Below are 26,243 nucleotides of genomic sequence, written 5' to 3'. Positions count from 1 at the left end.
AGTGTGAAGGGACGACCAAGTTGCGGCCTTGCAGATGTCGACCACAGGAACACCCCTGGCCAAGGCCGAAGAGGCCGACTTAGCTCAGGTGGAGTGAGCTCTAATGCCCTCAGGCGGATCCTTCTTTGCCAAAGAGTAACAGATTTTAATGCAAAGAACAACCCACCTGGAGAGTGTTCTCTTGTGGACTGCCTTTCCTCTCCTCTTACCCACGTATCCGACAAACAGCTGATCCTCCAGCCTGATATCCTTCATTCTGTCGATATAGAAGCTCAACGCCCTTTTTGGGTCCAGGCGATGTAGTCTTTCTTCCTCCTTTGAAGGATGAGGCGGAGGATAAAACGTGGACAAAGTGATTGTCTGAGCCAAATGGAAGGGTGAAACAACCTTCGGAAGGAAAGCAGCCTTGGTCCTCAACACCACCTTATCCCCATAAAACGTTGTATAAGGGGGTTTAACCGATAAGGCTTGCAACTCACTCCCTCTCCTTGCAGATGTTATAGCTACCAGGAATGCTGTTTTAATAACCAAATACCTTAAGGGGCAAGAATGCATAGGCTCAAAAGGGGACCCCATAAGAAAAGTCAGGACCAAGGACAAATCCCATTGAGGCATAACGAATGGTTTTGGAGGATATTGATTCAGAAGACCTTTCAAGAATCTGAGAACAATAGGGGATTTAAATAACGATGGTTGGTCTGGAAGACAAATGAAGGCTGACAAGGCCGACAAATAACCCTTAATGGTAGCCACTGCACAACCTTTCTGCGCTAGAGACAGTGCAAAAGACAAAACATGTGACAGATGAGCATGTAAGGGATCAATCTGTCTCTCTCCACACCACATAACAAATTTAGACCACCTATTAGCGTAGATAGATTTAGTGGAGTGTCGCCTGGCCGCTAAGATAACATCCACTACATCAGGCGGGAGAGAGAAGGAACTCAGGTTGCCCCGTTCAATCTCCAAACATGTAGGTGCAGACTCTGGAGGTTGGGGTGTAAAACCTGCCCCTGCGACTGCGAGAGGAGGTCTGCCCTGAGAGGGAGACGGAGCGGAGGGCAGAGTGAGAGTTGGAGAAGGTCGGAGTACCATACCCTCCTTGGCCAATCCGGAGCTATTAAGATGACTTGGGCCCGGTCTTGGCGAATTTTCCTCAACACTCGAGGAATCAAGGGTATGGGGGGAAACGCGTAAAGCAACTGGTCGCACCAGGTTATCTGAAACGCGTCCCCCAACGCTCCCTGCATCGGATACTGGAGGCTGCAGAATAACGGGCAATGCGCGTTCTCTAGAGTGGCAAACAGATCTATCCGAGGAAACCCCCATATCTGGAAGATTAGACAGACCTGATCTGGATGGAGACGCCACTCGTGGTCTGCCGAGAATTGGCGACTGAGACTGTCCGCACGTACATTCAAGACCCCGGCCAGATGATTTGCCACTAAGCAAATCTGATGGTCCTTTGCCCAGGACCATAGCCGAAGAGCTTCTCTGCAGAGAAGGTACGACCCTACTCCTCCCTGTTTGTTTATGTACCACATCGTGGTAGTATTGTCCGTCAGGACCTGTACCGACTGACCACGAAGGGATGGGAGGAAGGCCTTGAGAGCCAGACGTACAGCCCGTAACTCCAACAGATTGATATGAAACACCTGTTCCTCTGGAGACCAAAGCCCTTTGATCTCCAGATCCCCCAGATGAGCTCCCCATCCTAGGGTGGAAGCATCCGTTATGACCGTGGCCACTGGTGGCGACTGCGCGAACGGCTTTCCCTGTGAAAGATTGTTGCCCGCAATCCACCACTTCAATTCCACAGCAGCATCTCTGGAGATCTTGACAGTACCTTCTAAATCTCCCTTGTGTTGAGACCACTGCCTTCGGAGGCACCACTGAAGAGCCCTCATGTGCCAGCGAGCATGCGTGACCAACAGAATGCAGGAGGCGAACAGACCGAGCAGACGAAGGACCTTGAGGACTGGAACTACCGCTCCATTTCGAAACATTTGAACCAATTCCTGAATATCTTGAATCCGCTGAGGCGGAGGAAAGGCTCGACTCAATGTTGTATCCAGTACTGCCCCTATGAACAGGAGGCGCTGAGAGGGCTCCAGGTGAGATTTGGGCACGTTCACCGAAAAGCCCAGGTCGAACAACAACTGGGTTGTTGACTGCAGATGATGCGACACAAGCTCCGGGGACTTGGCTTTGATCAACCAGTCGTCCAAGTAAGGGAATACTGCTATCCCCTTCCTTCTGAGCTCCGCCGCAACCACTGACATCACCTTTGTGAAGACTCGAGGTGCTGAAGTAAGACCAAACGGGAGGACCGCAAACTGATAGTGCTGCGACCCTACCACAAACCGGAGATACTTCCTGTGCGACTTGAGTATCGGGATATGAAAGTAAGCATCCTGCAAGTCGACAGACACCATCCAATCTTCCTTGTTCAACGCCAAAAGTACCTGAGCTAGGGTCAGCATCTTGAACTTTTCCTGTTTGAGGAACCAATTCAAGATCCTCAGATCCAGGATTGGTCTCAACCGACCATCCTTTTTGGGAATCAGGAAGTATCTTGAGTAACAACCTCGACCCCTTTCCTGCTCTGGGACCAACTCTACCGCGCCCTTTGAAAGGAGGACTTGAACCTCCTGTTCTAGCAACAGGAGGTGTTCTTCTGAACAATAAGATGGGCGGGGCGGGATGAGGGGCGGGAACTCCCGAAAGGGAAGGGCGTAGCCTTTCCCCACAATGCCGAGAACCCAAGTGTCCGTTGTAATAGACTTCCACTTGTGGAGAAAATGCTGTAATCTTCCCCCTACAGGAGAGGAGTGAGTGGGAAACGGTGGAAGCCTAAGGCTGCTTCCCCTGCTGCAACCCTCCAGAGGATGAGGAAGAGGCAGAGTGCTGTTGAGAGGCACCTCTGGTACGGGCCCCACCCCCCCCCTCCCTCTAAATGACCTATAGGGGAGGGAAGAGGCGGGTTGCTGGAACCTCCCCCGAAAGGAAGAGGAAGAAGAACCACGCCCAAATCCCCGAAACCTCCTGAAAAATCTAGAAGAGGCAGAGGAAGAAGGAGCTTGCAGTCCTAACGATTTGGCTGTGGCTCTGCTCTCCTTAAATCGTTCCAAGGCCGAATCTGCCTTGGCTCCAAACAGTCTGTCCCCATCAAACGGGAGGTCCAGCAGGGTCGACTGCACATACGCAGAAAACCCTGAGTTTCGGAGCCAGGCCTGTCTTCTTGCCACCACAGCCGTGCCCATCGCCCTGGCCACCGAGTCGGTCGTGTCCAGCCCAGACTGGATAATCTGGGTCGCGGCAGCCTGGGCGTCCGAGACCACATCCAAGAGACCCTGGGGAAGCTCCGTAAATGAAGACGAAATATCATCCATCAGAGCATGGATGTACCTCCCCAGAATGCACGTTGCGTTGGTGGCCTTCAACGCCAAACTGCATGACGAAAATATTTTCTTGGACTGCGCATCCAGTTTCTTGGAGTCTCTGTCTCCAGGCACCGTCGGGAAGGAACCAGGCGCTGACTTTGAGGAACAGGAGGCTTGCACCACCAAGCTCTCCGGCGTAGGGTGTCTAGAGAGAAAGCCAGGGTCAGATGGTGCAGCTCGATACCTCCTGGCCACAGCCCTATGAACGGCCGAGGAAGACACCGGCTTCTTCCACACCTCCAACACCGGATCCAGCAAAGCCTCATTAAATGGCAAGAGAGGCTCAGCTGCAGCAGAGGCCGGATGCAAAACCTCTATCAGCAAATTCTGCTTCGCCTCTGCCACCGGCAAAGGCAGATCCAAAAAGCTTGCTGCCTTCCTCACCACAGCATGAAAGGAAGCAGCCTCCTCCGTATATTCCCCTGGAGATGAAAGGTCCCACTCAGGGGAAGTGTCCAGCCCACTGGCTGTATCCAGACCATGTAGTCCGTCTCCAGAGTCCTCAATCTCTCCCTCCTCTAAGACTCGCTGGTACTCCTGCTCTTCTAAAAGACGGAGAGCACGCCTCCTCGAATGAAGTCTCTCCTCGATACGCGGAGTCGACATGGCCTCCGCCGACGTTGAAGAACGGCGCCTATCTCCAGAAGCATCTGACGCCGCGTCTGGCGCCACAGGCAGCTTCGGCGCCGAGGTAGGAGCCGGAGGACGAGGTCTTGGAGCCGATGGACCAACCGGAGTCACAGGGCAAAATCCTGACTTCGACGGAAGGGCAACCTCCGGGGCCGAAACATCCGAAGCCACCGGAGCGGCCACCGACGCCGGCACCGGCGCCGAGCCCACATTCCCAAAAGGGAGAAAGGGCATAAAGGGTGCCGGCCGAAGAGGCGCAGGATCACCCAACGAAAAGGCCAAGGGCCCCGAAGGACCAGCCGGAGCAGCTCCTGGAGCCATCTGCTGAAAGATGGTATACATCGCATTAAGAAACGTGGTACTATCGGCTCCAGGAGTGGGAAAAGCCGGATACTGGGGTGCCTGGATCGAGGGCGACCCCGACGCCGGCCTCGACGTCTGCGACGCCGGAGAAAACACAAGAGGCTGCACCACCTCAATCACCGACGCCTGACCAGGCGAAGTCGGTGACGCCGGAGAGGGCAACGGCGTCGATGGATGCGGCGTGACCGTGGGGCTGACCTCCCAAGTCCTCCGACGCCGAGCCGAAGGTGACCTCGAACGAGACTCCTTGCTGGAATGACGTCGTGAGTCTCTACGGCGCCGGGAGTCTCGATGACGCCGGTGCGACCTTGGCGAAGAAGACTTCTTATGATGTTTCTCCTTCTTCTTAGACTTTGCCATGAATAACTTGGCCTCACGCTCTTTGAGGGCCTTCGGATTCATGTGTTGACATGAATCGCAAGTCGAGACGTCGTGGTCGGAGCTCAAACACCATAGACAGTCGGAGTGAGGATCTGTAACTGACATCTTGCCCCCACACTCTCGACAGGGCTTGAAACCCGACTTCCTCTGAGACATTATAACCGCAGAGAAGACTACGCAGCAGACAATACACTGTAACCACGAAGGTAACAGTAGCTCCCTCGAAGATAACCGTTTCGAATGCACGGAAAAAAGGGAACTGTCATCGGCACGTCGGCGAGGACCTCTTATTGCCTGTATGACGTCAGACGGCGTCGCGTGGGCTAGAGTGACGTCCTCGTCGACGTGCAGAGACTAGTAAGAAGATTTCCGTCGAATGCTGGCGCCATGGGAGTATTCATTAGGTGAGGAATCCACAGGTAGTTGTATCCATCAGAATCATATCTCTACTAGTAGCCGCAGAGCTCTTGATCAGTTTCAGGCAATCCAAGTTCCCCACATAATATTCTTAAATTGCACAATGCACTTTTGGTTGAAATTGGCAATTTCTTTGCCAAACCTAGATCTGTGAAAGTTAGAGAACAAAAATACCACAAATGGTTGGATTCCAATTGTTGTGCAAGCAAGCGTGGCCTCATACATGCCATCAAATCAGGGGAAAGGGGAACAATGAAGGCAGCTAGGCAACATTATAGAAAGGAGCAGTGAAAACACTTCCATCATGGATAAATTGGTGCAAGCAGCCAAGAGTAACAATTGCGAGCAGTTCTACCATTTGATTACTCATAGTGGAAAGAGGGGGCACAAAACACCTGGGGTGAATATGCTAGGTAGCAAGTGGAGGCCCATTTTAGATAACTTTACTCAAAACAGGTAGCATAGTTGTTTTGGATCACCTCTAACGAGCAACTCTGTTTGCACAACCACCAGCACTAACCAAGCTCTTAGCTTCTCTGAAGCGGATACCACTGCAGCCCTTAAGGTCCAAAAAGCTGGGAAGGTCCCAGGCCTTCAATACATCAACACCTCAAACAATGCAATTCTAAGGGAAAGCTCTAACCCAAACACATGCAAGGGGGCTGCGATAGTTCCCATCTTCAAGACAGGATCACTTAACGACTCAGGGAACTATGGACCCATCAGTTTAATAGACAATTGAAAATAATATTTTGCAACCAGGTCTTAGATAAGCTCACAACCTGGATGTCTGAGAACTCGATAATAAGCCATCTTCAAGCTGGTTTTAGACCCAAAACAAATACGATAGATCAGGGTTCTGCAAAGTCGGTCCTGGAGAGCCAGGTCCATGCCAGGTTTTTAGCATATCCACATTTAGAAAAAAGATGTTTCAGAAATCTACATTTTTCTAAATGTGGATATGCTAAAAATCTGGCATGGACCCGGCTCTCCAGGACCGACTTTGCAGAACCTTGCGATAGATCAAGCTTTTCTATTTGAATTGATTCGGTTGGAGTCTGTGAAAATTGGGAAGGGCAGACTATATGTTGCTTTTGTAGATCTGCAAGTGGCATGCAACATGGTCCCCAGGGCCAAGCTTTGGCAGGTCCTTGGTGACACTGGTCTGCTGCTTAATATTGTAAATATTATTAGGTGTTTATTAGGTGTCTAACTGACAATTAGGCACCGGCTTGCTGTGGTCTCAATGGCGAGCTTTCAGAGAAAGTGGATATCAGAAGAGAGGTGTGGCAAGGCTGTGTCTTGGCACTAACACTATTTTTACTATTCATCAATGGTTGTATGGAATTTCTGTCCAAATCAGAGAACGACTCCCCTAGGCTGGCAGGACAGAAAGTCCCAGCACTTCTATTTGCTGAAGACACTCTCCTGATCTAAAAACTACAGAAAGGCCTTCTCACTTTCATCAAGAGAATTAATCAGTTTTGTGTAACAAATGGGCACGAAATAAATGCAATGAAAACTAAATTAATGACTTTCAATGTCAATAAAGCACATAGATGTACAATAAAGGTGGGCATTAACATCACAGAAAGAGTCAACAACTTTGATTATCTTGCTATAAGATTGTCTGACAAGTGCAGAAGGGGAGAGTACATTGAGAAAAGCAGCTTTGCTTAAAGCATAGGTCATCTGCTATTATCAAGTTCTTTAGGGACTGCATGAACCATCCAGTCTCCCATGCCTTAGAGGTCTATAGACCCCAGGCTGTTAGTGCTGCTATTTATGGATCCGAACTGTGGGGCCACTGTGGAGTTGATACTCTTTTACCGCCAAGAGAGCTCTTTTATTCGTTCTCTGCTTAAGCTTCTGCAAAGTACTCCTCTTTTGCCCTTACGTCTGGACTTAGGCATACAGGAGATCAGTGATCATGCCAGTTTAAAGCCTATTCTGTACTGAATCAGTGGTCCACTGAAGAACTAGCTAAATACAAAGCAAGGCTCTAAGATGTGATCAGTAGACCCCAGGCGCTAACGATCCCCTGGTTAAAGTATAGGAAAGATTTGCCAAGTAATCTAGCCCTAGGAGAATTAAGGGAGAACCCATCTTCTATTACCTTTAGGTCATGCCAAATTGTCTGAACACTGTTTTGGGAGACATTTTGAATAAGAGAGCAGATCGCTCATCCTGGGGAACTTTAACTGACTGCTACAATATGACGGTCAACCGCTATTTCGAAGAAGGCCTAGATCTGTTCTTACCTCCCCTTGCTAGAAACCCTTACACCCCATTAAGGCTGGGCACGCTCCCTCGGGCCTCCTTTATGAGATGTTGGTGGAATTCAAAGTCTAATTCAAAGTCTAATTTTGTCACCTGCCCGGTTTGTAAATCGGGTCAAGAAAATGTCGAGCATTTCCTTTTTGTCTGCCCCGCATATCACTCTTTGCAAACGAAAATGAATAACGCCTTTATGCTTGTCTCTGGGCCTTAGGCATTTCTGGGCCGCTTTGAGGGTTTGTAGAGCAGACACAAGTCTAAATATTGTGCTCTCAGTCTCCAGTTTTTTACACGGTGCATGGCTAGTTAGGCCATAATACTTAGACAGCAACCCACAATAGGCATCGATTCTTACTTTTTTGCCAGCTATTGCATTGTGATTGACTGATGTGCTGTTACATTGAACACTTGCTCCTTGGCCTAGCCTACAGATTATGTCACATCAGATCTACATCTTATATGTTATTGTGTGCACTTTAGTTTTTAAATTATAATGAGGGCAGCTCTTTTTGTTATATGTTTTAGTCCTTTTTATTGAAATCGAGTATCCCCTTTCAAATGCAAAAAGAAATACATGCTGTGACGCGGATGGAGCATCTTGGTACTTGGTGCTACTTTATGCCTATTTCTAATCTTGGGTTTTTAACTTAGTTCCTTTTAAGATGTCCACAATGCATTGTGATGGAAGCTGTGGCATTACGACCAGTAATAAATAAATAAACTGGGGGCTTGGATTAATTAGATCTATCCACGAAAGCCCTAGGCAGCCTCAAGTGCCATCTAAATGCAGCTCCTGGTTGTTACAAAACATATAACCAACACTATGGCTCCAATAGTCCTTTATGAAATTGTGCTTATGCCAGTACTTTTTGCTACTTATACTTTGCAATTGTTTGTTAACCTGCACTTTGATAAAGATAGATTATTGCCTGCTCATGTTTAACTATTGGAGCGAATTGTATATTCTGAACATATTGTTTACGTTATACTTTTATGGTTGGCACAAATAGAAATAAACTTTTTTTCAAATCGAATACTTTGAGTTGTAAAGTCTAACTTAAGGTGGTAATTAGTGGAATCTGAACATAGTTGCTCATTTTGGGCGTACTGAGATTGATCAAGTGAAAACAGAATTGAGTTCTCATAATTTAGATTCTGCCAATCAACTTATTGTGGATCTTAATCCTATTTTGCAAATGATAATAGCTCTCATAATGAAAAATCTGTTAGTGTTGATACTATAACAATACCTACCAAATGTGGACCTGTTTATCTGAATTATTGTGTTTTCCAGGAAATCTGCATTGAAGGTCCAGGAACACCTATTATCTAAAGTATTTTAAAGATTATATGTGATATCATTTTATTGTTTCATAGTAATTGCTATGTTACTTTCTTAAAGCTAACAATAGGTTTAGTTGCATTTATTCATGTTATCATTTTCCTCTTTTAAATGCTGCGATTCCTTTTCTTCTATGTTCTGTACGTTCCTATCCTGCTCTCTCACATTTTATCTCGTGCCCATGTCATCTTCTTTCTAGTTGTCATTCCCGTCGTGAGTTCTTCCTCGTCCTCCTTTACTGCAGGATGTTGGTTTTTAAACTGTACTGCAACCAGAGCAGAGACCTCTGGATGTGTGTTCAGGATGAAAATACCTCCTTCAGCGTCCCATAATTGAAGCAAGCAGGGCCAGGTAGTGGCATGCGGGGACTCGCAACCAGTCAGGTAGAGAACATATACTGTTTAGCATGTGTTCTCGAATTGGCTAGTAAGTAAATATAAAGATTAGGAAGCATTATTACGTCCCTGCCTGTCAGTGAGTAAGCTGCTATCCGGGGTAGGTAATGGCTTCCCCCTGTGCTCCTGAGTATGTCCACATATGGTAGACCCCAGGTTCTCGTTTGAATGTGATCTGTCTAGTCAGTAGGATCTTCCCCAAGCAGGCTTATACTAACTGAATTGTGACTGTCCTGCAGTAGCTTCTACAGTGTGCCCCCCCAACTGACAGCCACTCAGTCGGTGCCTCCTTAATACGCACATCATCTCATAAGACACCAACCAGTGCCACCCTCCTCCTCCAAACACAGCAGAACCCAGCTCCTCGTGGAACGAGCACCAGCCTCTGGCCAAGCCTTGTGGCTCTCCACCCTATGGCTCATTCGAGCTCCTACAAGTGACATACTATGCAAGGTTACTACGAGTATCTTGTACCACTGCTTGAGGCTACTATGTGTCCCACTGTCACATTGGGACCACCTGACACCCCTGGCCACTTTGAGCGTGAGGTGCTGTGACATGGAATTCTCCTCTGTTACTAAAGCTGCATTACTGCTGCTGTTCGCTTTCTCACTGTGAATTCTAAACAGATGTTGAGCCTCTGCTATGAATGGAGGCTGCTTGCACTGCTGTTGCACGTCACATCGGCTGTGTGTGTGAATGTATTTTGCCTAATGCTGCTTGCTCAATACCCATTTTGTGATGCTGGTGAGATCCTGCACTGCTGCTCTCCATGCCGTATCTTTTATGTGTACTTGATGGAAGTGTGCACTGCTTTTGAATGCACTACACTTTTCGTGAGTTTGAGGGAAGCGTGTACTTCTGGTGCCTATTTGGTACCATCTTGTTGTGTGTGTGTTAGGGACACTTACACTGCTTGCGTCCCTTTGATTCTGCTTGTGTGTGTGTGAGGGAAGTCTGCAGTGCTGACGTTCACGCAGTACATCTTTAGGTGGGAAGGAATTTGCACTTCTAATCACCATGCAATACGTTTGTTGTAGAAGGGAAATTTTGCAGTGCTTATATCCACGTGATAACGGTTTCCTGTGTGTATATAAGGGGAGCTTGCCCTTCAATGCTGATGCCATGTGATACTTTATGAAGTGTGTAGTAGACAGTTGCACACATAATGCACATTTGGAGGAAGCATGCGCTACTGATGCCCAAGATATACCAATTTTATGGATAATGGAAGCGTTCACCCTCTTATATCCTCAATTTGCACACTGCTCTGGACCTGTGCAGAACGGCCCAGCTCCAGACCTTAAGCGAGAAGGGGAGAAAACTCAAACTGAGCACTGGCAAAAGGAACAGTCTGTGTATATTTCCAGGGGAGAGGCACTGCACTTCCCCTCGGTATAGAGTTTGGACCTGAAAACACTGCCCTCAGCTACCCTGAAATTGACCATGCAGAGTCTATTACTTGTCTGCCAGATTCCTCAATGCTGTCCATCGATACCTCCCTCCGTACCTCTTCAGTAGCAGCACTGTTCTGCCCAGCAACAGATATATCACACAGTAAGTTGTTACAGCAGCAAGTCTCCCATCAGATTTTACACTGGAGCCTGCCAGTCTCTAGAATGGAAATAGAGGGCCACAGAATGCTTAGGCTCAAGACCTGAGGGCGATTTTGGGACTTAAGGGTCTCCAACAAAGTATTGCATGTGTAGGATATCTACGTTCCAGCAGCTGCCAACGCATCCCCAAACTTGTAATTCTGCTAGACACACTGAACCTTCAAGCAACTAAAATCTCATATATATAATTAAAACATATATAAGAAATAATACACAACAGGTCAAACCACTGGGGTACCCACTTAATTACATAGAATAAATCACTCAATTCATCCTTCGCTCCAAATCTAGCACAAACCTCAGTGTCTTTGGTAAATAATCCTATTAATTCAATTAGGCTAGTGTCCAAACTGGCTTCAATATGACTGCCCTCACCAACATTGTTTATCGTGTCTGAAAACTAAAGTCAGTGTCTTGATTATAATCAGTGTAGGTGTTCAACAATTTTCATTAAAATGCAAAACAGGAGGAATCTGTCTTTTTCCACATTCAGCTCGTGGTAAAAAATCTCAATGTTGTCCACAAATGAAATCCATAGTGCTGGAATTATGTTGAGTGTTTTAGAATGGAGTAGATAGTCTTGTAGAATGGGGTTTTGTAGAGTGATTCGGAGTGTCCTAGAGTGGAGTGGCATAGAGTAGAGTGGTGTAGAGTATTGTAGAGTGGCATAGAGTGGAGTAGAGCGGCATGTGGTGGTGTAGAGTGAAGTAGAAATCTGTGGAGTGTCATAGAGTGGAGTAGTGCAGTCAAATGGCATAGAATGGAGTAGAGTATCATAGAGTGGAGTGGCGTAGAGTGTCACAGAGTGAAGTGGCACAGAGTGTAGTAGAGTGTCATGGAGTGGCAAAGCGTGGAGTAGAGTAGCGTAGAGTGGAGTAGAGTGGTGTGGAGTGGAGTGTTGTAGAATGGAGTGGTGCAGAGTAGAGTGGAGTACTGTTGTGGAGTGGAGTGGCCTAGAACGGAGTGGCATACAGTGGTGTAGAGTGGAGTGGTGTAGAGTGTTGTAGACTTGAATGGACTAGTGCTGTGGAGTGGAGTAGTGAGTCATAGACTAGAGCATCCAAGAGTGGAGTGACATAAAGTGGAGTGAAGTGGAGTCATGTAGAATAGAGTAGTGTAGAGTACCGTAGAGTGGCATTGAGTGGCATGGCATTGAGTGGAGTAGAAACACGTGGAGTGATGTAGAGTGGAGTACTGTTGTTGAATGGCATAGAGTGGAGTACAATGTCATAGTGGAGTAGCATAGAGTGTCAGTAAAGTGCTGCGGAGTAGTGAAGAGTGTCATAGAGGGGAGTGTCATAAAGTGGAGTGGCATAGATTGAAGTGTTGCATAGTGGAGTGTTGTAGTGTGGAATGTCATCCAGTAGCATAGGATGGAGAAGAGTGGCAGAGAGTGGAGTAAAGTGGTGTGAAGTGATGTAGAGTGGAGTGGCATGGCATGGAGTGGCATAGAGTGTTGCAGAGTGGAGTGGCATAGAGTGGAGAAGAATGCCGTAGAGTGTGGTGTAGAGTGGGGAGTTGCAGAGTGGAGTGGAATGTTGGGGAATAGAGTGTCATGTAGTAGAGCAGAGTGCCACAGAGTGGAGTAAAGTGATGTAGAGTGGAGTAGAGTGGCACAGATTTCAATGTAGAGTGGAGAGTCGGAGCGGAGTGGCATAGAGTGTTGTAGAGTAGACTGTCATAGAGTGGAGTGGCATAGAGTGGAGCAGAGTGGAATGGAGTACAGTGGCGTAGAGTAGAGTGGCATAGAGTTTCTTAGAGATTCATAGAGTGGAGTGGTAAAGAGTGGTTTAAAGTGGTGTGGAGGGAAGTAGAGTGTCGTAGAGTTGAGTAGCATAGAGTGTCCTAGAGTGGAGTGGTCTGGAGTAGAGTGTCAGAGTGGCAGGCATGGAATTGAGTGGCATAGAGTGGAGTAAAGTGTCCTAGAGTGGAGTGGACTGGTGTAGAGTGGAATGGAGAGTAATAGAGTGGAGTAAAGTGGAATGGCATAGAATGGGGTGGAGTATTGTATAGTGGAATGTCATAGAATGGATTGGTATACAGTGGAGTAGAGTAGAATGGCACGGAGTGGAGTGAAGAGCAGTGAAGTGTTGTAGAGTGGAGTGGCATAGAGTGTCAGAGTAGACTGGCATACAGTTGAGTATAGTGACATAGAGTGAAGTTAAGAAGAGTGAAGTAGTGTGTTGTTGAATGGAGTGGCATTGATTGGAATGCTCTAGAGTGTCACAGAGTGCAGTGTCATGGCTTGGAGTGGCTTACATTTGAGTATAGTGTCACAGAGTAAATTGGAGCAGAGTGGAGTGGAATAGAGTGGAATTCCATAGAATTGTGTAAAGTGTCATGGAGTGGCGTAGAGTGGAATGGCATAGTGTAGAGTGACATAGAGTGGAGTGTCGTACAGTGGAGCAGAGTGGCATAGAGTGAAGTAGCATACAGCAGAGTAGAGTGAAATGGCGTAGAGTGAAGTGGTGTAGATTAGAGTGTCATTGAGTGGAGTGGCACAAAGTGTAGTAATGTGCCGTAGAGTAGAGGGGCACAGAGTGGAATGGGTTAGAGTGGAGTGGGTTAGAATGGAGAGGGGTGGAGGGACTACGCAAAGTGTGGTAGCACATTACCATTACAGACAACACATTTTCAATTAAAATTACTATTACATTTGCCCAGACTTACATTTTTACTGATACAAATATACAGCACACAAATTATAATGTGTTGAAATCAGCATCGCCTAGTGTATTGATTTGTTTTGATTCTATTAAAATATTTGTTTCCAAAAATGTGCTTCGATTGTGCTATCCTGATTCTGGTATATTCTGAAATATTTGTACAGTTAATTTACCGACATTTAAATTGTGTTGTGGGCTAGTAAAAATAATCAGTTCCCAAACACTTTCCTTTCAACCCAAGATATTTAGCAAGACTCTCACGAAAATCCTTTCACTTCGTAGTCAGAGAAAGAAAAGTAAACAGCAGCCTCCAATGAAGACAGAGCCTAACATTTTACCTGTCTTTGAATGCAGAGCAAATGAAACGAGATAAAAACAAAATGTAAAGGCATGTTTATTGTGAACTCCAGCATGGGTATTTTGGGGAGGTTTAGCACCCCCACTGCTTTACTTTGAGTGCCTACGGCATGGGCATAAAATTAAGGAAGAGGATTGTTTACATTTGCTAGTAGTAAAGAGCAGTGGCTAAAATAAACAAGCTTGTAGACAGAACATTGTTTTCAAGCGCAGAGACTGATCAATTGGTAGTGACAGAGGCAGGAAACCTTGTCAAGGAAATACAGCACGTTTACTGCCATGAACAAACATAAGTGAGACCACTGAAAACTAATGCACACTTGTGGAGTGCCTTACAAATGAAAGAGTTCCCAGAAAGAGAGCTCTCGTGAAGGATTACAAGGAGCCAGTCAAGAGCTGTGCTAAACAGGCTATGCACCACAAGAAGGACAAAGCCATGCTAGAAAGCACAAAACAAATTAGAGAGAAAACAAATGTGAGTTAGAAATCATACAGCCAATGGTAAGCAGTGGTCGGAATGCATTCCTAGGGAAGCTTTCACAATGTCCCCAATGTCTTTTCAACAAGACAGCTCTGCTGCCTGGCAGGTTTTGTCCTAAAAATGGCAGATCCATAAAGCAATGTGTAACTGTGGTCAGGACAATTTGTGTTTGGTCCACTGATATGTAAAACTTCAGATAGCTAATTTGAAAATTGTGTATCTAACTGCAGGCATTGGTCATCTACTGGAGCTTCAGTTTTCAGTCAGCATATTCATCTTACCCAATAGTGAACAGCGTTATTCACGAATGACAGCAAACAGGCTGCCTAGACTAGTGTAACCCCATCAGACTAAGTGCTACCAAATGAAGTGACAACAACATTATCTACAATACTTCATAATGATAAAACTGAAAATGACAAAAACAGTCCTTATAGGCATTAAGGGAATAGCGCAATACGTGTGATGTCTTAAAGTGTGAGGTGAAGTTCCTTTTGCCTCTGGTCTCCAAAGCTGGCTGATCTCTAGCTCAAATGTAGTGGGGTTTACTTTGATGACTGGACAATCCCTAGTAGGGCTGGGCCCACTACCTCGTGATAGTTTAGACAGTTATGTAGAGCCAAGAATAATGGAAACAACATACTATTTATCGTAAATATAAATGGCCTGATGAAGTACTGTATGATTGGCCGAAGTATTAATAGGGGTTGCACAGCATAAATACAATGTTTGCCTATATGTCGAGGTCAGGTATTGTGTGGTAAAGTGAGTTAGGTGCTAATCACCTCGCACTGGTTACAAGGAGGGGGAAGTGGAGCTGCTAAATGTGCTAACCAGGTAATGGCAGATTAGTTAAATGCAGCCTGGTATTTCAGTAACAGCAATTTGATAAAATGAGGCAGCGGATGCAGAGATAAACTGTAAGAGTTAAACAGGATGCAACACATGTTGGTTGAGCAACAAAATCATTCTGTACAATACCTTAATATGTAACCGCACAAGAGGGTAAATACAAACCTGTGTAACTCGACTGAAGAAGTAAGAAAAACGAAGAATACAATGGGCCACATTTACAAGGCACTAGTGCCACCGGAGTGTCACTTTTTGTGACGCTCTGGTGGCGCTGTGAGGTGTGCCGTATTTACAAGGTGGTGGTAAGCCACTTTTTGTGACTTAAAGCCATCTTGTAAATACGGCCCCTTCACATGCAGCACTTTGCGTGGAAGTAGTGTGCAATGGGTGTTGCTGTGGACGCTTCACAGCAACACCCATTATATTTTGACGCTGCCCCAGATTTACGAGATTTCGCAAATCTAAGGCACCGCCACCCAAGGGGTGGCGTTAGCATGGTGCAACAAGGAGAAATGCTTTCATTTCTCCTCATTGTTTGCTCTTTCTATGTGTGCTGCATTCTGATATACATTCTGCATACATAGAAAGAGCAAATTGCCATAGAAGATTGTTTTTGTGCAGGAAAGTGTCCCTTCCTGCACAAAAAGAACTTCCCCCTCAACGCAGCCATCCTTGCAGTATGGCACAAGGGTGGCTAGATTGGCGCAACTTTACCACTGGCGCAGGGGGAACCGTAGGGGTGTGCCGTATTATGTAAATACACCGTATCCCTGCGTTTCCAAACTGGCTTGAGCGGTGCTGCTCATTTTGGGGCAGCACCGCGCTGCACCAGTTTATTGTAAATCTGGCCAAGATTTTCTTATTATACTGGTAATTCTTATAGAAAACTACTTGGTACTTTTACCTTTCCTCTTGGTGTGTACAATCATGAGTTTAATTCTCTAGTAGGTTTTAAACAAAACTGCAAAGTCATCAAAACAGTGTATTGAAATGCTTTGCTGTCCTAGTTACCCAAAGGTATCATGGGAGAAATTCACCAAGGTGTTTATGAGAACATGAAGTTGTACTCATGCGTGCAGTACTACTTCACATACTCAGACATGCCTATATGAATAGATCCTATAAACATCTACAGTTGAATATTCAGGGCATACTCATGTACTATTAGTGGAAATAGAAAGGACCGGTCACTTTTAGACTTTAGATAATTGGAAGTTGGGCATCTCAAGATGATTCACAAAGATATTTATGAAAAGGTGAAGTAGTACTCCTATAATACTACTTCACCTATTCATAAATGCATTTCTGAATTGCCCCCAGAACATCTAAAATTGGAATATTCAGGGAATATTCATACACAGTTAGTGCAAAGAGAAAGGAATGCGCCATCCTTGTGCTATTTTTAAAAGGGGAGTTTATCTATTTCATGCCAATTGACAAAGGATTTTTTCGGAGGTTCTTCACATACCTACAAATGCCTTTGTGAACTGGCCCCATGTGTCTTTCATGTCTGTGGTGCGCTCCTTAAGGTCAGATAAAGCGGCTCCTCGCTGATGAAATTCTTAACAAATCTATGTTCACCATACAAGAATACATTTATATATGTTGTTGCTAATCTTTCCTGGTTATCACAATCACTGAAGCAGAAACAACAGACAGCATCTGTCCAGTGTGGCCGATCTTGTGCAGTTTCTTAACACATCTGTCCCAACAGCTAGATCTTCAGGGGCACCACAGTAGAATATGGACTAGATTTACAACAGGAAGCTAATATTATTGAAGATTGTTTTGGATTAGATTGAAAATTTACCTTGGTTTTTAATTTGTACTCCAATTGATTTAGTGTCATGTTTTGATTAGCAGAACTCCAGCTAAAAAATAAAAGAATGATACATCCAATTAAACTGTTATCATGCAAAAGAAACATATAATACTATATCTGTGCTATAACAGATCATTTGAAACGTGGTGCTAACATCTGAATGAACACACGCGCACACACACGCGCGCGCACCCACACACACGCGCGCATACACCTGCACAACGCTTAATCAAATCTAATGAGCCGCTTTACTGGCTAAATATAGGCCACCAAAAAGTACAATGAAATCGTCAGCTGTTTCTCCTCTTAGATGGTTTAAAATATTGTGTTAATGAGAGCAGAGGTGGGAAGTTTGTGGGAGGCTGAGATGTGCTGAGGAAGTTCTGCATTTCATCACCGCTGCCGTCCTTTCAGAGTGCTTACCTGTTACGGGTTTAGGTACACATGTAATAAACGTTCCAAAATAATAATCATCATAGTACCCTTAATAATGATGGCGATGATAACAGTGGGTGTTCTAACTACCCGTTCATGGGTCTTAAGCTTTTCTTGAAGAAACTGCACACATTCGTCATTTGCTACAGGTTGGAAATGTGAATGCATCTCTGCAGACAAGAACCGATGAGGGTTTGTGCGTTATAAATATACATGCCTCACGATTTTTAATAACAGTTGAGGACACCTTAGTTTAAATAAAGTATGGCATGGTATAATGATACCTGCCAGCTGTACTGTTTAATTCGCATATTTAGACCACACTGGATAAGTATTATGTGTGACTAAAGGAAAGTGGTCCTGAATTACCTGCCCTTTTTCTGCCTGTTTTTTTTTAGGTCAACACTTTATTTTATTACCTCCCTCGTATGCTTCTGAAGGTGATAAATACATTTATGCTGTTTACGATTTCAACTGAGAGAACCTTAATTAGGTTTTATTTTTGGGATATTCTTCGGGTCCTTCAGAGAGGTATACATGGTGCCTCTTTTTTCTCTGAAACTGTTCTAGCACTCAGTACGGGGGGGGGGCATAGCGACACGCGAAGAGACCGGGCTCCCCCCCCCTTCTGGGGGAAGAGGTTCTTCATATCTTGCTAAGGGGCATTTACAGAAGGATTCCACAAGGCCTCCGAAGCACAGCTCCAAAAGATGATCAGATCCATCTCAGAGGCCTTCCATAAGCAACAGGAGACTCAGGGAGGCTGTTCAGGAGCTCTTGCAAACAGAGAAAATATTGACTCCCAGATTTTTGGGAAGGGCGTATCATTTAGCCAAGGGACAAATGGATCTTACTCAGAAGTTATCCATAGAGCGATTACTCTGTTACTTGACAGGCCAAGCAGCCAATATGTTTTCAGATAAAGTGGTTATTCCGGATCCAGTCGATAAAAGGGTGGAATTGTTACTACAGAGAGTTTATTCTGGGTTGACTGTGAGATTAAGGGCTGGGATGTAATCTGTATATACGTAATAATCTTTGGTTAAAGACTTGCAGTGCTTATTCTTGGCTATACAGATAGATAAGTGATAGAAATGGGGTTTCTGGTTCACTAGGGTATGCACCTCAGCCAGGCAGAACCTACCCACTGTAGTCAGGGTTTGGGAGTACACGTCCAAGATAACCCCTGCTCACCCCCTTGGTAGCTTGGCACGAGCAGTCAGGCTTAACCTGGAGGCAATGTGTTAAGCATTTGCACAACACACAACACACGTGACGAAAAATGTACACCACAAAGTAAACACAGCACTGAGCTATGTAAAAATAATCTGTATTGCACAAAAAATAATTAGACCAACATTACACGTAAGTAATACCCTTGTCAGTTGTCAGAAGGTTACACAAGTTACTAATACTGCAGTTGTCACATTAGAACACGTAAGTACTCAGGATTCTGCAACATAAGCAGTAGTCAGAAATTATAATAAGAGGTATATGCACTTGTCATGAACAATTCCTAAATACCCATAAAAGGAACATTAGAGAACATATCACAAGTCATATATCAGCCAGACATGCCTAGAAAAGGAACATTAGCACATATATGTAAAAACATAAAACGCAGGTAGGCAATATATAAATGCACAAAGTCTATAGTAAGAACTTAGGTTCTATATACTGGTCCTTTAGGGAATACCTGTGAGAGATGAAGAGGCACTTCCAGTGCCGAGAACGAACAATGGGCCCCCCGGCGCTCCTCTGCGCAAAACAGGGGCCTCCCTGATCTCCTGGGGTCAGAGGAGGGCGACATGCACCTCCTCTTGTCCATGAACGGGTCCCTCTGGGGACCGTAAACACTGGGGACCCCCCTAGGCCTCCACCGGTCCTCACAAGGGGGGCCCACGTCAGCCAAAACTGCTTTTGAAGGGTGGGGGGGGGGGCGCCACGTGTCCGTGTTACAACAGGCCCCTTTTAGGGACCTGCGATTTTCTTGGGTCTCCCCGGGCCTCCAACAGCCCAGAACAGCACAGAAGAGTGCTCTCTCAGCGCAAATGGCATACCAAGGCAGCACTCCTCGTGCAGGGAAAAGTTACAGGGGTCAGGGGCCACGGCACCCTGCCCCTGGGAACCATGAAGCAGGAAGGAGCACAAGGCTGGTGGGTCCAGCTACAGGCCAGCACAAGGGGTGCAGATGATGGCAGTTCCTCCTTGTGACCAGGCAGGTCACAGGTCAGCACAGCAGCAGCAGTCCAAGGGGGTTTCCTGGTGAGTCCATTCAGCAGCGTCTTGTGTCCAGGTTCAATTTCCAAGAGTGTTCAAATTGTGGGGAAAATTCCCCTGTACTTATAGTCAGTTCTTACAGTGTTTTACAATGGTAGGGAGAGGAGGTTCCAGCCAGTTACAACTGGTTCTGGGAGTGCCCCCTCTCTCCTTTCAGCATAGGCTCCAAACATCAGTGGGGGGTTAACGACCCAATTGTGTGAGGCCAGGGCACAGTCTTTACAAATGCAGGTGTGCCCCGCCTCTCCCTTTTCTCAGCCCAGGAAGGCTTTACAATATGTAGATGCACCTCTGTGTCACCTCCACCCTTCCTGTGTTCAGGCTGTCTGAGAAGTATGCACAAAGCCCAACTGTCAGTCGGCCCAGACGTTGATTGGAGACAAGCTGCAAAACACCAAAGTTATAAGCACAGATAAATGCACACTTTCTAGAACTGGCATTTCTGTGATGGTAATAAAAAATACCCCTACACCAGTAAGTAGCATTTCTTACCACTGTCACAACCATACCAAACATGCCTACGCTACCCCTCATAAATCAGTCAATACCCCTTACACCTAAGGCAGGGCATTTCCAATGCAATCCTATGAGAGGGCAGCACTCACAGTAGTGAGACACCAAGTTAGGCTGTTTGTCACTACCAGGACAGGCCACGCAACATGGCACATGTCCTGCCTTCTACATACATGGCACCCTGCCCAAAGGGCTAGCTAGGGCGTACCTTAGGGGTGACTTACATGTAGTAAAAAGGGAGTTCTGGGCCTGGCAAGTACATTTAGATGCCAGGTCCCTGTGGCAGGAAACTGCGCACACAGGCTCTGCGCTAGCCGGCCTTAAATAGGTTTGACAGGCTACTTCAGTGGGTGGCACAAGCAGCGCTGCAGGCCCACTAGTAGCATTTCATTTACAGGCCCTGGGTATAGGGATACCACTTTACAAGGGACTTATCAGTAAATTAAATATGTCAATCAGGTATAATCCAATCATACCAAATTTGTAAGAGAGAGCACATGCACTTTAGCACTGGTTAGCAGTGAAAAAGTGCTCAGAGTCAAAACGTCAGCCAACAAAGGTCAGAAAAATAAGGAGGCAAAAGCAAAAAGTCTGGAAAATGACCCTGTAAAAGGGCCAGGTCCAACAAGAAGGAAGTGTCCTTGCTATTTGCAGTCATGGTGTCTCAGCAAAATGTCTGTCTGACATAACATTTGACAATGTAAAGGTGTCAGCTCTGGCAGGAAGTGGAATGGTAGTGGTAAAAAGGCAGCGGTATTTAAGAAGCTAGAAGGCTGACTCTTAGAAGACATGTCAGCTAAAGATGTCATTTTCAGGTGATAAACTGTTTGGAGAAGAGCTGGTCAAGAGATAGTCTTTTAAGAGTAGAAATCATAGGCTTCCTTTGAGATTCAGATCAAAGTCTAATTCGGGAAATAAGAAGCATTAAGAGCACTCTAAGGGAGGGAAGGAAGATTTGATCCTTCTAATAACAGAAATTGCTTTCAGTCCAAATCTTCAGGAGATAATTCCAAGAATTCCCAGTGTTCAAAGAACAATCAGTGTTCCTGCATATGCCAGGATGGGAGGACAGAGGTGACCGTTTCTGGGAGACTGGCTCACTTGCTCAGTACATGGCAGATTCTGATTGATTGGGTTCTTCAGGTTGTCTCCCTAGGCTATTGCTTAGAGTTTCAAGCCCTCCTATCAGGAGATTGATTACTGTTGACTTCCCTTCCCAGTCATTCAGGCGCAGGCCCTGCTTCAGAACGTGATGACCTTAGTCCAGAAGAGAGCTGTGATTCTCATCCTTCTTGCGACAGGGGTCAGGGTTGGTATTCGCCAGTATTCTTAGTGAAAAAAAACATTGAAGATTATCACCTAATTGTAGAGCTAAACAAATTCTTGAAAACAATTAATTTAAAAAGTAATACTTTACAAGTGATCCCATTGATTTATCAGGGGGATTTTCTGGCATTCTGTACCTTCAGGATGTCTACCTGCATATCCCTATTTTCAGAGACCATCAAAAGATTTTCTGGTGTGCAGTGGACAACACACACTGATGATTCCAAGTCCTGCTGGTTGGGCTGAAAGCACCCCTCAGGTTGTTCACCAAAGTGTTAGCTTCACTGATTGCAATTCTGCATGAGAAGAACACACAGATTCATCTCTAACTGCATGATCTCCTCATGGTCTCAAATTCACCACAGATATTGCACTTGAACATTGCTCAAGTGGTGCAAACATTGAAGGATTTTGTGTTTAGATCAATTTGAAGAAGTCAAATTTGAAATCCACTCACATCTTGGTTTACATTGGAACCTAGTTTCGAACAGAGGCAGGTCTTGTGTGTGTCTCCTCATGGAAAGAAGAATCAAGTTGGTTCAGAGAATTGTGACTCCTCCAGGAGTGGATGAGACTTCAGCAAGGGATTTTGTTTGTGTTCAGGGAGACATGGTGAGTGTTTCTAAAGTTATTCCTACAATTTAAATTGTATATTTATTTCACTATTCAAGGAACTTTGATTTTGTATTGTTGTTTTTCAGGCACTCGCTCTGTTTGTGGTTTCTTCAGCTTGTTGGTATTTGAGTCCTTTGGTGTTCCATATTCTGCAACATTAGTTTCCAATATCAAACAACTTAAATGTTCCTATACTAGTGTCACAATCCCAAAGCCTTTCCTTTCAAGCAGCAAGACTGTCACATAAATTCTGTAACATTGCAGTCAGAGAAAGAAAAGTAAACACCAGCCTCCCATGGAAAACAGAGCCTCGGCAGGGGATCATCTCTTTCGTTTCTGGAACTTAACAATTTGGAGAGAGGGGTATCTCTTTCTTCGCATCCCCCAGTTATAGTAACAACAGATGCCACCATCATCAGACGTTAGGTAGCAGTGCTGAACTCATTCTCTGTACAGGGGTTTTGGAGAGCTCATCAGTGTCCATTCTTACAAATGGAGGGAGCTCAATACAGGTTTGAAGGATTTTAAGAAAGGTTCTTTAAAAATAACGTGCGGTGAGAACATACAATGCAGTAGCAATGTTGTACCTGAACAGACATTTTGGGACAGGGCTTACCTCCTTGAATAGTTTGGTTTTGAAGATACTGGGTAATGAAGAATTTAACATAGCTGAGGGCAATTTGTATTCAGGGGAGGGACAGTATAATAACAAACACATAACAAACAAACAATCTAAGAATAACAACTGAGGTGTTTCTAATAATTCGTCAGCTGTTTGGCAATCAACAAAAGGTAGATCTATTTGGCAACTGCCACAATGCCCTACTGCTTGCCTTCTTTTCTCGATTCAAGAACCAGCAAGGAGTGAATGTTTATGTAATCACATGCATTTGACTGAAGGAACTCCTATATGCCAAGCCTCCGATACCTCTGATTCCTTGTCTGTTACTGACAATTCACAAGGAAAGGAAGGATTGTCCCTTTTAGTTTCTGAGACAACGGTTTCCTCTGTTGAAGGAACTGTTAATATCAGAGGTATGGTTGCTGCCTTTCTCTTCAGGCTCTCTCCTTCCTTCTCCTCTGTTACCCCATCAAGTCTTCAGAGGGTGAGATTAGCAGCTTGCAGATTGAGAGGGAGGGTCTTAGAAAGTTAGGCCTCTCTAGTTCCATGGAGGAATCTATTCAGGCAGTTAGGAGGTTGTCTACAATGAAGGCATATACATCTTTGGGTTTCTTTTTATAGATAGTGCAAGGATAAAGGTTTCTCTAATTTTTTATGTTCCCCAGATCTAACATTGCGGTTTTTGCAAGATGGTTTTGATAAAGGTTGATTTTCTGCTACATTAGGGTTCAGTGGACAGTGATAAAAGCTTTCGCACTACTTGAAACTCTGTCCAAATTTGAAAATTTGGAAATAGGACTTTTTAGGAGTTTTGAGACCAAAAATAAGAAATACCTTTCCAGCTTGGGATCTTCTTCAGGTTTTACAGATTATACAGCATCCTCCCTTCAAGTCTTTGGCTGAATCTTCCTTGAAGTTCTTGACTTTAAAGTGATTTTTCTTCTGGCTATAGTCACAACTAAAAGAATGGGTATACTCTCTGCCTTAGTCTGTTATCCACCTTATCGAGGGAGTTTTGATGACTATATTGTTTTGAAACTTGACTCATGGTTTATTCCAAAAATAAATTCAAAATTTCATAAATCACAAGAGACTGCCGACTGTTGACAATGTTGATTTAGGGGAACAGAGAAAAGGAGAGAAACTTGTATCCTTCCATGTAGACAAACCCCTAGATGCTTGATTAGATTCTGCCACAGAAATAGAGATATCTAACCTGCTCTTCCATCCTCCTCTGTCTCACAGTCTGTTTTGGACACGGTGAGAGCAGTAAAAATGTATTTGTCCAGGTTAGCAGAATTCAGAAAGGATGATTCCCTTTTTGTTATTTTTTCTCAGACTATTAGAGGAAAATAAGGGAAAAAGATCTTCCCTTTCCACATTATTCTACTGGATTAGGATCAGGGAGGTAATTTCTATATTTTACAGTAAAGATGATAATAAGGTGCCCATGTGGGTCCAGGCTTTTTCTACCAGCGGAATGGGGTGGTGTCTCTTTCACTGATATTTGTGCTGCAGCAAACTGGGCATTTCAGTTCACTTTTGTTGATCATTACAGGTTACATTTGGTCAAGCAGTTAAAACCGGAATTTGCTACCTCTGTTCTTAAATATAAACAAATAAAGCACTTCAATTTTCCTTGTATGGAAGAATCCTGTTTGTTTTTTAGTTTATTAAAATGATTAGTGCATTCATTCTGTCAACTGTCATTTTATGATATTTTGGTATTCCGACAAAAAAGTAAGGAACTGGACGAGTAATGGGTGAAGAGGTAATGCCTGGGTTAATGACTGGTGTCCTTCATTACTCCAACTTGGTATTCCTCTTTCTATTACTTATGTTCCCCCCTCCCTCCATTATTATTTGGGAGTGTTTGTGGAGGCCTGTTAAAACAGAATGAGTAGAAGGTCCACTCCCTTTAATAGTTAAAGGGGAAGGGAGTTACTTTTTAAGAGATGTTCAGAAGGGTGACTTTGCTGAGTTTCCGCACTACAATTACAATAAGAAAGTAATGAGATGAGCAATATGGAATCAGTGTAATGAAAATTGCTGGTAACTAAGCCAGGCATTCAGAAGAGCACATGGAGTCGATGGTGTCTCTTCCAGCAAATACCTCACCAATTGCTGGACGCAGATACCTAAACTGCAGCAGCCTCTTATTCCAATTAGTGTGCCTGCAATCCTTCAATAATAGAGAAATGAACATAGTAAGCAGCATAGTATACATGCATATCGCAGATCACATTGCAAAAGCCATTTTTGAATGGCCATGTCTGAAATCTAAACTTTCTGCTTTAATCAGGCCTCGTCAAAGCAGCTCTATGTATGAGAACAAGGGTATATTCTCTTCCTGGGAAAGAGGACTGACTTGCTGTGCAGCTCTTGCATTTTGTCTCTGGGGTAATAGGAGTTGTGTGAGACATTATGGCCTTTCTTTACCTTTAAAGATGGTGGCCTTCCTGGTTACTCCTCACTGATGAAGCTGAGAAATACACAAGTCTTGTTTCCTTCAAATGTGCACAACTTGCACATTAGTCTTGCAGTTTAATGTACTTAATACATTGGATAGCCATTTAACTATTCTGTTAACAAGGGCCGGCCATTTACCATTTTGAAGGCACATATTGCCAATCAGGACATACGTGTTATGCAAGACTTTAGCAGATGACTCATAAAAGCTGTTAGAACTGTCAGCCTTAGGGTGCTCTTCTCCCAAACATTTTGCCTTCCTCCTCCATTTTTGCTGACCTCATTTTTGCTGGCTTTAGGACTTTGTGCACTTTACCACTGCTAACCAGTGCTGAAGTGCATGCGCTCACTCCTTAAACATTAGCTAATCCCCAATTAGCATATTTAATTTACTTCATGTCTCTAGTAAAGTGGCACTACATGTGCTTAGGGCCTGTAAAATGAATGGTGCAAAAGGGCTTGCAGCACTGATTGTGTCACCCACTTAATTAGCCCCTTTAAACATGTCTCAGCCCTGCAAGTGCAGCCTTTGTGTGCAGTTTGAAACTGCTATTTTGACCTGGCAAAATAAAACGTTTGCCAGGTCCAAAACTTTTAATACATATACGTCACCCCTAGTATAGGTCCTAGACAGTCCTGAGGGTAGTGTGCAGTATATTTAAAAAGTAGAACATGTAGTTTTAAGTTGTGAAAATTATTTTTACCGCTTGGCATACCTTTCCAATAGATAAACAATGGAGTTGCCATTTTAAAGTTCATAAGCCAAAATGGTAAGAGATAAACCCTTCAAGTTTGGTATCTCTGGAATAACAATTCAAAATTCTAACTTTTGGAGAAGTCGGATTTTAAATTGAAATTCTGAAAATGCCACTTTTAGAATATTGGGATTTTCTTACCTTAGCCATCTGGTGTCTGCAGCCTATCTCTGGTCACTTGACTGG

The 26,243-nt window shown here is 44.7% G+C and overlaps 1 protein-coding gene across 1 annotated transcript in view; it reads right to left on the bottom strand.

Annotated features, from left to right (window-relative positions):
• Positions 1-26,243, bottom strand: part of EFCAB6 (EF-hand calcium binding domain 6) — a 469,029-nt gene that overhangs the window by 358,123 nt on the left and 84,663 nt on the right. Inside the window, exon 5 of the mRNA XM_069228294.1 lies at positions 17,031-17,091. Coding sequence (XP_069084395.1) covers positions 17,031-17,091 — 61 coding nt within the window. The remainder of the gene's footprint in view (positions 1-17,030; positions 17,092-26,243) is intronic.

The sequence above is a fragment of the Pleurodeles waltl genome, chromosome 4_1, assembly GCF_031143425.1.
Source record: "Pleurodeles waltl isolate 20211129_DDA chromosome 4_1, aPleWal1.hap1.20221129, whole genome shotgun sequence".
NCBI classification, from domain to species: Eukaryota; Metazoa; Chordata; class Amphibia; order Caudata; family Salamandridae; genus Pleurodeles; species Pleurodeles waltl.
The sequence above is the reverse complement of the archived record's forward strand: the minus strand, read 5'-3'. Positions and strand labels throughout refer to the sequence as shown.